The sequence below is a fragment of the Microchirus variegatus genome, assembly GCF_963457635.1.
Source record: "Microchirus variegatus genome assembly, chromosome: 2".
Taxonomy (NCBI): domain Eukaryota; kingdom Metazoa; phylum Chordata; class Actinopteri; order Pleuronectiformes; family Soleidae; genus Microchirus; species Microchirus variegatus.
The window spans coordinates 42,827,520-42,840,419 of record NC_139803.1 but is presented as its reverse complement, the minus strand read 5'-3'; the positions used below and the strand labels follow the sequence as shown (position 1 = coordinate 42,840,419).

At 41.4% G+C, this 12,900-nt stretch overlaps 2 protein-coding genes across 2 annotated transcripts; both read left to right on the top strand.

Moving 5' to 3' along the window:
* Positions 1 to 5,034: 5,034 nt before the first annotated feature.
* Positions 5,035 to 8,220, top strand: LOC310944300 (C-type natriuretic peptide 2-like; the record flags this gene model as incomplete). Its single annotated transcript, XM_083910034.1, has 2 exons — positions 5,035 to 5,136; positions 7,948 to 8,220. The coding sequence occupies 2 exons, from the start codon at positions 5,035 to 5,037 to the stop codon at positions 8,218 to 8,220; spliced, it is 375 nt and encodes a 124-aa protein (XP_083766160.1).
* Positions 8,221 to 9,034: 814 nt separating this feature from the next.
* Positions 9,035 to 12,748, top strand: LOC310944302 (stress-associated endoplasmic reticulum protein 1). Its single transcript, XM_083910036.1, has 3 exons — positions 9,035 to 9,290; positions 10,102 to 10,177; positions 11,779 to 12,748. Exons 1-3 carry the CDS (start codon positions 9,207 to 9,209, stop codon positions 11,817 to 11,819), a joined length of 201 nt encoding a protein of 66 aa, XP_083766162.1. The 5' UTR covers positions 9,035 to 9,206; the 3' UTR covers positions 11,820 to 12,748.
* The last annotated feature ends 152 nt before the right edge of the window (positions 12,749 to 12,900 follow it).

Below are 12,900 nucleotides of genomic sequence, written 5' to 3'. Positions count from 1 at the left end.
GAATCATTAAAAACACTAAAAAGATAGTTCAGGAACTATGATCCTCAGTGTTCTGCCGTCGCCCTGGAGACAAATCTACGGTTGTCAGAGGTAGGTAGCATAACAAGGTGGCATAACAAGGTAGCATAACAAGGTGGCATAAAAAGGTAGCATAACAAGGTAGCATAAAAAGGTAGCAGCGGAATCATTAAAAACAATAAAAGATAGTTCAGGAACTATGATCTATAGTGTTCTGCCGTCACCATGGAGTCAAATCTACTGTTGTCAGAGGTAGGTAGCATAACAAGGTAGCATAACAATGTGGCATAACAAGGTAGCATAACAAGGTAGCATAAAAAGGTAGCAGCGGAATCATTAAAAACAATAAAAGATAGTTCAGGAACTATGATCCTCAGTGTTCTGCCGTCACCATGGAGTCAAATCTACGGTTGTCAGAGGTAGGTAGCATAACAAGGTGGCATAACAAGGTAGCATAACAAGGTGGCATAAAAAGGTAGCATAACAAGGTAGCATAAAAAGGTAGCAGCGGAATCATTAAAAACAATAAAAGATAGTTCAGGAACTATGATCCTCAGTGTTCTGCCGTCACCATGGAGTCAAATCTACGGTTGTCAGAGGTAGGTAGCATAACAAGGTGGCATAACAAGGTAGCATAACAAGGTGGCATAAAAAGGTAGCATAACAAGGTAGCATAAAAAGGTAGCAGCGGAATCATTAAAAACAATAAAAGATAGTTCAGGAACTATGATCCTCAGTGTTCTGCCGTCACCATGGAGTCAAATCTACTGTTGTCAGAGGTAGGTAGCATAACAAGGTAGCATAACAATGTGGCATAACAAGGTAGCATAACAAGGTAACATAAAAAGGTAGCATAACAAGGTGGCATAAAAAGGTAGCATAACAAGGTAGCATAACAAGATAGCATAACAAGGTAGCATAACAAGGTAGCATAAAAAGGTAACATAACAAGGTAGCATAACAAGGTAGCATAAAAAGGTAGCATAACAAGGTAGCATAAAAAGGTAGCATAACAAGGTAGCATAACAAGGTAGCATAAAAAGGTAGCATAAAAAGGTAGCATAACAAGGTAGCATAAAAAGGTAGCATAAGAAGGAAGCAGCGGAATCAGTCCGCCGCTGCCATAGCCTAACAGGAAGTATGACGCTGCTGGTGCACTGTGGAGTCGGTATGAGGGTTGCTAATGCCATGCTAGCTTGTACCATTGACTTGTGCTAGCCATAGCACCAGCGAACTCAGCAACTGGAAGAACTGAACGAAATTTCTTGAAAACCGTCTCCAGACGTCTCCATCACACCAGAGTTGGAAAATAGGTCTTATGTCCAAAATTCTGAACTATCCCTTGAACAAGGACCTGTCATCATGGAACCTTATCACCCCCCACACCAAAAACTAGTTTTGATAAGTTCTGAAACTGAGGCCAGGTATAAAAACCCGGACCTTGCAAGCAATTTGCCGATTCTCACACTCAGACAGATCCATTATTCATGTCCACGCGGTCGTGACGTCAATGCCGCCGAGTGACCGAGGAGTTTGGGGAGAAGTCCGTCTGTTGCCCGGCGACGAGCAGCGGCAGCGTGAAGAGGGAGTGACGAGGCGCGGTGACACTCGACCTCCTCGCCTCCTTTAGGTCCTCAGTTCTGCCTCCTTCCTGTTCCCCGGCTCCTCGAGGCCCCCGTCGGTATCTTTGAGATCTCGAGCGTGAACGTCTGAAGTTCTGAAGCTGTCAAAATGCCCCCGGGACAACCCTCAAACCTGGGGGAACTTGGCACACAGAGCCCTGGCAACCCTTCCTGAGCCATTGAAACATCTTCCAGGGCCCTGTGCTGCCCTCTACAGGACACTGGAGCTCGTTTCCAGGTAGCTAATAAAGCTAATAAAGCTCCTCCGGGACCTCTTCAGGGACTTTTGGTCTCAGGGAGTTTTCATCTGGTTTATTCTGGTTTTTCAGGTCGTGAGTCGAGTGTGTGTGTCGCTGTGGGGGGGCAGGAATGTGTGTGTTGTAATGCACACACACACACACACACACACACACACACACACACACACACACTGCACTGTGTTGTGATCAGTGACCTCTTTCTCTCTAATAAGGTGACTGATGAGCTATTATCCCTGTGAGTGTGTGTGTGTGTGTGTGTGTTTTATGTGCGTGGTTGATGACGTCGAAGCTGAATGGGGGCGGAGTTTGTCTGACTGGGACAAAGACGATGGGGGGTCATTAAACACACACACACACACACACACACCTATCCTTCAGACCATGTGAATGTGTGTAGCCCCGCCCCTTTCCACAGGAAATTGTTGCCATCTACGACCCGGTCGCTGCGGTGACGGTTTACAAGGAGGCCGGACGACCAAGGTCAGAGGTTGTGAGGAGAGAGAGAGAGAGAGAGTTTTCAGTGGGGTCGAAATACTGCGCTCTGATTGGCTGTTTCACACCAGAGCTCCAGGTGTGTTAACCTGCAGAAAACCATCTCAACAGGACTCCTGGATAGTTTCTCTGTGTCAATTTTAAGGACTCTTAAAGACTCCTGGGAACTTTTCTGTAGCTCTGCGTATCATTCCAGGATCACCGGAACCGTGGAACCTTTCAAGAACCTCGAAAAGTGTCGAGATCATACCAGCCTCCTGGAATCTTCTCAAGTCTGCCAGTTACCCAGGTACCTATGTCCATCATCTCAGGACTATGGTCCCTCTTCAAGGATCTTGTGGACATCTTCATGCACAATTTTAGCCTCAGCAAAGACACCGGAACCCTTCAGGACCCTCAAAAGTTGTCCCTGGAACCTCCTCAAGGAAAAGACTCCTGGAACATTCTCAAGTCCTTCTGCTTGGCCTGGAACATCTTTATGAAACTCTATGTTCGTCACTGCTCAACAAGGATTATCAAGGATGACTGCAGGTTCTCCAAGGTCCTGTTTAGCTTTTCCAAGGACTTGAAAGCCCCCCAAGCCCAAAACCCTACAAGGTTTCCTTGAACCTCCTGAAGAATCATTCCAGCCTCCAAACGGGACCTCTGCTCCCTCGTCAGGGACTCGTGGAACATCTTGAAGCATCGTTCTGTCTTCACCAAAGACACTGGAACCCTTCAAGAACCATTACGAGTTATCTTGGAACCTCTTAATGAACCTCTAAGTGCACCACCGCTTATCAAGGATGGCTGCAGGTCCTCCATGGACCCGTTTAGCCTTTTCAAGGACTTGGAAGACCTCCAAGAAACCCTAAAAAGTTTTCCTTGAACATCCTGAAGAATCATTCCAGCCTCCAAACGGGACCTGTGCTCCCTTGTCAGGGACTCGTGGAACATCTTGAAGCATCGTTCTATCTTCACCAAAGACACTGGAACCCTTTAAGAACCATTCCGAGTTATCTTGGAACCTCTAAGAGCACCACCGCTTATCAAGGATGACTGCAGGTCCTTCAAGGACCCGTTTAGCCTTTCAAAGGAACTCAGAAGGCCTCCAAGAAACCCTGGACCTGTGGAACATCTTGGAGCATCATCACCTACCCGTCATCAGAGAACCCTTTAAGAACCATTACGAGTTATCTTGGAACCTCTAAGTGCACCACCGCTTATCAAGGATGACTGCAGGTCCTTCAAGGACCCGTTTAGCCTTTCAAAGGAACTCAGAAGGCCTCCAAGAAACCCTGGACCTGTGGAACATCTTGGAGCATCATCACCTACCGTCATCAGAGAACCCTTTAAGAACCATTACGAGTTATCTTGGAACCTCTTAATGAACCTCTAAGTGCACCACCGCTTATCAAGGATGGCTGCAGGTCCTCCAAGGACCCGTTTAGCCTTTCCAAGGACTTGGAAGGCCTCCAAGAAACCCTAAAAGTTTTCCTTGAACATCCTGAAGATCCATTCCAGCCTCCAAACTGAACCTCTGCTCCCTCGTCAGGGACTCGTGGAACATCTTGAAGCATCGTTCTATCTTCACCAAAGACACTGGAACCCTTTAAGAACCATTCCGAGTTATCTTGGAACCTCTAAGAGCACCACCGCTTATCAAGGATGACTGCAGGTCCTCCAAGGACCCGTTTAGCCTTTCAAAGGAACTCAGAAGGCCTCCAAGAAACCCTGGACCTGTGGAACATCTTGGAGCATCATCACCTACCGTCATCAGAGAACCCTTTAAGAACCATTACGAGTTATCTTGGAACCTTTAAGTGCACCACCGCTTATCAAGGATGACTGCAGGTCCTTCAAGGACCCGTTTAGCCTTTCAAAGGAACTCAGAAGGCCTCCAAGAAACCCTGGACCTGTGGAACATCTTGGAACATCATCATCTGCCGTCATCAGAGAACCCTTTAAGAACCATCAAAAGTCATCTTGGAAGCTCCACACAGACCTCTACTCTCTATTCAAAGACTTCTGGAACATCTCCAAGGACCTTTGTTGGCGACCTCTGACCCCAGGACTCAACGACTCAAACATTTCTCGCAGAATGTTTATTTGTTTGGTGAATCGTTGCATCCGATTGGTCCATATTGCTATTTTCACACACTCACACACACACACACACATTGAGTGTGAGTGTGTGTGAAAGACTCACCGTCGTCGGGGGAGACGGCAGCAGGAATGTGTGACATCACAGCACCGTCTCGTATATAAAAAGCGTCGGCGTCCCGGTCGACCGCAGACACGTCCTCCTCCCACAGGACTAAACCCTCGCCATCGCCTGACGACAACCGATCGACTAATCGATCGCTGCGATTGGAGGGAAATATTTTGGACTGGAAACTCGTGAGCAGGTCACATGACCAATCAGCGACGAACAGCAGGATCCTGTTCGTGTGGATTATCGTTGGATCATTTCAGTAAATCCTGAAAGGTCAGTCGGTCTCACACACACACACACACACACATTGATGACTAATTCAAACTTTTATTAAGTTTATCGAAACCAATAAACTTACTAAAAGTTCAACAAACGATCGACGGCGATGGATTGTGTTGTGAATGAGTCGTGATACGTGTTTGTTTTTGTTTCTCGACCCCAAACAAAGATGGCGTCCTCTCTGTCCTTATCTATTCTCCCTCTCCTCATCCTCCTCTACCTCGTCGTTGCCGTGGAGACGCGGCCGCCGCATCGACGCGACGACAAACAGGTCAGTGGGTCTTCACCGCCGTCAGTCGGTCCAACCTTACTCGTACGGCGGGTTTTTAACGCACGTTACATGTAATACGTCGTAACAGTTACGTCTGTGGTTCTCAAACTGCGGTGCGTGTGCCACCAGTAGTACGCGAGCTGACCACACGAGGCAGCAGTAGACCGGCAGCTCCTGTGTCTCCACCGTGAGCTAAAATCACAGATTTTCTCAATGGGCTTTCTGTGGTTTACAAACTTTATCGATTAATTTGGCCTTGTTTTAGGTGCCGCTTGAAAAGTGTGCGAAATATCCATTAATAATCGGGGGGGGGGGGGGGGCATCTCCACCCCAGGTGCCACGCTGCAGATGTGGGCTTGTGTGTGGGCCTTTTCCACAGCACCATTTGGAAAGCAATTCATTAAAACATTAAAAATACAAAATTACAAATAAAATGATTTATATTTTGCCTGGTTATAAAGGATAAGAAAGCATGCAAAGTGTATTATGTTATGTATGTAGATCAGTACGGTGGCCCAGAGGTGTCAGGACAAATACAAAAGCCACAACACGAATACAAAAGCCACAACACACATATTTTTTCAAAATGATTTGGCGACCCCCAAAAATCATAGAAAAATAAAATAAAATAAAATAAAAATCATAATTTTTTTTTTTTTTTTTTTTTCGAAAATGATTTGGCGGGGGTCGCGAGATGCTTTCTGTGGGTCCAAATCACAGAAAAATATATATTAAAAAAAAACTTTTTTTTTTTTTTTTATATTTTTCCAAAATGATTTGGCGATACCCCAGAATCATCTCGCGACCCCGATCAGACGTTAGAATGACGACGAGCGGTTGGGCGAAAAAGTACTTTTTTTAAAAATATATTTTTCCAAAATGATTTGGCGACCCCCAGAAATCATAGAAAAATATTAAAAAAAAGAAAAATAAAAAATTTAAAATATTTTCCAAAATGATTTGGCGACCCCCAGAAAGCATCTCGGTCCAATTGGGGTCGCGAGATGCTTTCTGTGGGTCCAAATCATAGAAAAATATATATTTAAAAAAAACTTTTTTTTTTTTTTTTTTTTTTCAAAAATATTTTACGAAATATATAATAATATATAATAATATAATATATATTACAAAAAAAAAAAAAATATATATATTTTTTATTTTGATATTTTTCGAAAATGATTCTAAATGATTTGGCGACCCCAGAAATCATCTCGTGACCCAAATTGGGGTCGGGACCCCAAAGTTGAGAATGGCTGTATTATAAGACCAAACATAACATGATGTTATACAACATCATTCAATACATCTGTATCAATAACCTGGCTATGAGCAAACCAGGCACACAGTTAAATACTCTCAAACTGCCACCTACTGGTAGAGGATAAACATCACTAATCAATCAATCTGTCTGTCTGTCTATTAAGCAAACAACCAGCTATTATGGCTTCACTTATTAAAAATAAATGTACTACATACGGGTGTATAACGACAACGGTAACAAATGTATGAAAATAAGTTAGCACGCTTTTATTTTGAAGTTTTTACGCCTCACTTCCGCTTCTGGTATCACTGCCGTGATATTGATAATTAAGAAACGAAAAAACAAAAAAAGGAATTTGCAAAAACCAAAATCGGGCCGTTTATTTGAATTTGGTTTTCTCGTTTTTCGTTTTTTCGTGTTTTTTTTTTGATGTGTTGCAGTTTGATGTTTGCTCTGCATGTTCTGAGTGTTGTTGTTCTGCCCTGCTGTGTTCTCGGGATGTTTGCTGTTGAATTGGTGGAGACGGTGATTTTGTGGTGTGGCACCATGACTGAGTGTGATGGGGCGGGGGATGATGTACATCAAATGTTTGCGTCGCTGGATGTCAATAAAGTTACGCACCTACTCGCTGCTGAGAAAATAGCGCGAGAGTAGTGTTGAACATGAAACGTCTCTCGAGACTTCTGCTTGAGAACATAATAATATACAAAAATATTAGTCACAATTATTTTTGACTGATATTGAAATCATGATTAATAGACACGATATTCAGTGATTTCAGAACTTGAGTATTTATTGAACCACCAAAACTCAACTTTAAATATAATTTAAAAAATTTTTTAAAAAAAAAATTTGAAACCATTCTTTTTTTAAAGTCGAGATTTTGAGTTTCCAAAATAATTTGGATTTCTTTTTTTTTTTTTTTTATCAAAATGTTTTTTGAAACAATTTTTTTTCCAAGATTTTGAGTTTCCAAAAAATTATGGATTTTTTTTTTTTTTAATCAAAAAAACATTTTAAACAAATTTTTTTTTTTATATATAATTTTTTATATATGCAAAAAAAACAATTTTAAATATTTTTTTTCCACACACGCTTGCTGCAGCTGCACGTAACACGGGTGCATTCAAGGTGTTTTTCGAGCATAGGAATTTACATACACGCCGCGCCATGCCAATCGTTTTTCTTCGATTATAATGTTTTTATGATCGTGAGAAGCCAAAAAAATTAATCGTCCAGCCCTAGTTTAGACCCCCCTCAAATTTTGCCTTTGAGGCTTTCAGGGGGGTCTTGAGTGTTAACCAGGGGGGTCTAACCCCCCCAGACCCCCTTGTTTTTCGCACAGTGCGCTTGAATCCAATTATACATTGACAACATCATATTTTTGTCTAATATACAGTCTCACTTCCATTTTGGCACAGCTAATACAATTATAAATCTATAAAGCTGTAAATGGGTCAGAGAGCGGGCCTATGATGGAGCCTTGTGGTACACCTCGATTCAGATTTTTAGCCAAACGAAGATCATCACGGTCTCTTTCTCCTCCTCAGGTGTTGCACTCGCTGTTCGGCTCCCGCCTCTCGTCTCTCATCTTGGCAACGGCCACCTCCGACGATGTCACCGAGGGCTCGGCGGCACACGCCACCCCCGCCGGCGGGCGGAGATCGGGTGACCGGCGGGAGGCGGTCCCCCGCTTCTTCCTGGACTTCCTGCGGCGCCAGGCAAAGACGAAGAGGCGGACGCGGAAGTCGATGGTGGGAGGAAGAGGATGCTTCGGGAGGAAGATGGACCGCATCGGCTCCATCAGCGGACTGGGCTGTTAGACGACCGCGCTCCTCCCCAAAGAAAACCCCCCCCAGCTGACCTCAGGTTACCGCGGTAACTTGCAGAAAAAACAGACCAACGACTCCACCTGCGCCGTGATGATGTCACAGCAGGTGACGCTAGACTGACCCTACGTGACCTCTGACCTCTGAGCGGCCTCAAGTCGCCTGTCAGTCAGAGAGGCCATGTTGGAACTTTACTAATGAAAGGAAACTCAGGTAGTAACGTGTCCTACCGACGACCTTTGACCCCTGGCTACGACAAAGCTAGCAGTGTGTGTGCATGTGTGTGTGTGTGCGTGTGTGTGTGTGGACCAGTTGCAGTCTGACAACAGGAATAAAATTGGAAACTGAAACTCAAGTCAATGTGTTGCTCTATTTTCTTTCAAAACTGTGTCATTTTGACTTAAAACGATAAAATATATAAATAAAAAAAATATTGATTTTATTTTTATTTTTTAATACAAATTTGTCACATACAAACATTCATGACATGACATGTTTTTAACAAAGGATCCAGAAGGGATGAAGTTGCATTCAGGGCACAGAACAAGCGAGAAAAGTCAGTAAACTAAATAAATAAATAATAAATAAAACAAATAAACATGTGATATGTTTCACTCTGTAACTCATATTTCGTTGATAAATACACATTAAAACCTGGGAATCACTGTTTATTTGTGGGTTTCTGACTCAGAGAAAATATTCTTTCCGACACTAGAGGGCGACAGGGAGACGGCCGTGTGTCACGTGACCGGGCTAGCTCGCTCAGCTAACAGTTAGCCACTAGCCAGCCACTAGCATTCATCCGAAGGCTAACTACCACCGCCGCGCTCCACGGAAACTAAACCCCGGCTCGCACTCCCTCCTTTCTCCTGCGGGACACCTCCACCGGCCTCGCCTCTCCTCTCCTCTCTCCTCTCTCCTCTCTCCCCGGCTCTCCGTCCTCCTGCTCCGGTCCTGTCCGGTCGTCAAAGCCCGAAACGATGTCGGCGGTGCAGCGTATGAAAGTGGCGAACGAGCGGCACAGCAAGACGATCACACAGCGGGGACACGTCCAGAAGACATCGGTACACTACCGCCGGGCTAACGGTTACCGTGGTGCCGTCACACCACACATCCTCCCCCGCCTCAATATAACACATATTTACATATAAATGTGTGTGGGGGTGTGTGTGTGTGTGATATTGTCGTGGTGGAGCTTTGTGCAGGAAAACGTTCAAGCTAGCCGTTCAACGCTAGCGATAGCGCTAGCATCTGCAGCTAAATCACCGGGTGCTTCTTCATTTATGTTATTTGTTTTAATATAAATCACAGTCGTGTATATTTCATATCAAACATGCTTGTTGGGCCGTGAATGGACGGGTCATAATCTGCCCGGTGACACGCTCTGATTGGTCCACAACACGCACGTTTAATTTGGAACATGGATGGACGTGATTGTGTTTAAATTAATCCCATCAAAGCTAATGAACGTCAGCTTGTTTTGTCAATTGTACGTCGGCCGAACTGAGCGGTGACGTCACACGGTTCGGTGAAACGTCACGGGTCGTTATTTGTTGACGTGCGCTCAGGTGTGCAGCGCGAGAGTGAAATGCACAGGTTTGCGAATGCAGTTCCTTGATTGGCTCGTGCAGTGGGATGACGTCAGATTAGCCGGCAGCTGTTTACTGTGAGCCACGAGGACGTTTGTATTCGTGAAGGAATCACGGATTATCTTTATATTTCACCTCAGTTATTTAAAAAAAAAAAAAATTATTATTTTATTAATTAAGCTATCGGGACCACACATCAAGTCACTGATCAGCTAACAGTTAGCCAGCTACTAGCATTCATCTGATCTGTTGATTGATTTTTCTTGTGTGTTTGTGTCTGTTTTAGCGGCCTGTAAATGAAGAAAAGTCTCCTGTGGGTCCGTGGCTTCTTGCCCTCTTCGTCTTTGTGGTTTGTGGATCAGGTGAGACTCTGATGGGATTTGTGTCACAGGTCCTGAAACTGGTCCAGAACAAGTCCTGGACCTCAAAGTGCTCGTTTTCACATATAACTATGTGTGTGTGTGTATATATAATATATACGTGTGTGTATATATTATATATACATGTGTGTGTGTATATATAATATATATATATATATATATACGTGTGTGTGTATATATAATATATATATATACCTATGTGTGTACATATAATATATATATATATGTGTGTGTACATATAATATATATATATATATGTGTGTGTACATATAATATATATGTATATGTATATATAATATATGTATATATATATATATACCTGTGTGTGTGTACATATAATATATATATATATATATATATATATATATATATATATATATATATATATATATATATACCCATGTGTGTACATATAATATATATATATGTGTGTGTACATATAATATATATATATGTGTGTGTACATATAATATATATATGTGTGTGTACATATAATATATATATATATATATGTGTGTGTACATATAATATATATATATGTGTGTACATATAATATATATATGTGTGTGTACATATAATATATACATATGTGTGTGTACATATAATATATACATATGTGTGTGTGTGTACATATAATATATATATGTGTGTGTGTACATATAATATATATATGTGTGTGTGTACATATAATATATATATGTGTGTATATATATACGTGTATGTGTATATATATATATATATATACGTGTATGTGTATATATATATATATATATATACGTGTATGTGTATATATATATATATATATACGTGTATGTGTGTGTGTATATATATATATACGTGTATGTGTGTATATATATATATACGTGTATGTGTATATATATATATATATATATATACGTGTATGTGTATATATATATATATATATATACGTGTATGTGTGTATATATATATATATATACGTGTATGTGTGTATATATATATATATACGTGTATGTGTGTATATATATATATATATATATACGTGTATATATATATACGTGTATGTGTTTATATATATACGTGTATGTGTATATATATATATACGTGTATGTATGTATATATATACGTGTATGTATGTGTATATATATACGTGTATGTATGTGTATATATATATACGTGTATGTATGTATATATACACGTGTGTGTATGTATGTATATATATACGTGTATTTGTGTATGTATGTATATATACGTGTATTTGTGTATGTATGTATATATATATATGCATGTATTTTGTTTATGTATGTATATATCCATGTATTTGTATATATATACACATGTATGTATGTGTGCATTTGCACATACAAGCGTGTATATGTGTGTATATATACATACACGCGTGTATATGTGTATATATATATATATGTATATATATATATATATATATGTGTATACATATACATATGTGTGTGTATATATGTATGTATGTGTATTTGTATATATGTATGTATATATATATACATACATATAATGTAGATAATTTATTAGCAAATGTATTAATTTTCTTTTTAATTATATATATTTTTTTAATTATTATTTTTCAGCCATCTTCCAGATCATCCAGAGCATCAGGCAGGGCATGTGATGACCCCTGTGACCCTAAAAGCTGAGCCTGTTGCCATGATGGACACCCCTCCACCACACACACACATGCACACACACACACACACAAACACATACACATACACACATGCAGACAAACACACACTCTATTGTTCCTGTGGAGTTTTTAAATGTGAGCAAACTTTTCTTCCCACTGTAAACCTCTCTCTGTTTTTTTATTTGTACCTTCTCCTATGTCGATGATGAAGCTGATCACATATTGGTTATTGATTGATTGATTGATTGATTGATTGCTGTGGGTTGTTGAAGTCTTAATTCTGGCGCGGTCGTCCAGCTGACGGAGACGTTGGTCTGCGGGAGGCCAGGTCACGTGACGTCCTCACACTCTCTCATTAGTGGTTTGAATCTTATCGTTTACTGTGAATTAATTTATTGCAGAATTTTCCCTTCGCAGCTCTGATGCGTCACATGACCCTCTGGATAACGCGTGGGCTTTTAATTTGAAAAACCTTCAGGAAGTGATGAATCCGCCGCGGTGCGTTCAGGTTTTTTTTTCTCACACGCACAGAAGCTTTTCGATGTCGTGACACTTCCCCGAGTCAAACTACTTCACAGACTCAACACTTCCTGTCAATGTTTCACAATAAGAGCCTTTCTTCTGACCGTCGCAGTGTCGGGACTCGAGTCGGTTTCATTGTAATGATGCAATGTTTACTTACATGTGTAAGAGCTAACGTTTTCCGTTTCAGATGCTCATGTGATGTGTTCAGGGACCTTGTGGATGTGTAGTGACGTGAAAGCAGCCGGTTGTTTTTACATCAGACTCTGGGGGGAAGAAATGTCGCCGAATCCTTTTGCTTCCTGTTCGTCTTGAGAGTGGTTATTGTTCTGGTGTAAATAATTCAGAGCTGATAACCCACTCATTGGTTCACAGCTCAGCGCCTCCTGCTGGACGACCAGCTCCACTTTTATACAAAATAAACTCGGATATTTTCTCTACAAGGGTCTGTGTCCTATGATATTTATAGAACTCCCACAAAGCACTGGTGCAAGAAGAACGACTTCCTCCAAACAGCCTGCACATGATGTAACGTGGTTGCTAT

Bases quoted from the DNA above. Each gene is read 5' to 3' on its own strand.
- LOC310944302 (XM_083910036.1), top strand. From the start codon at position 9,207: ATGTCGGCGGTGCAGCGTATGAAAGTGGCGAACGAGCGGCACAGCAAG. The intron at 9,291-10,101 runs GTACACTACCGC...TGTCTGTTTTAG, and splicing joins GACACGTCCAGAAGACATCG to CGGCCTGTAAATGAAGAAAA. The intron at 10,178-11,778 runs GTGAGACTCTGA...ATTATTTTTCAG, and splicing joins CTTTGTGGTTTGTGGATCAG to CCATCTTCCAGATCATCCAG.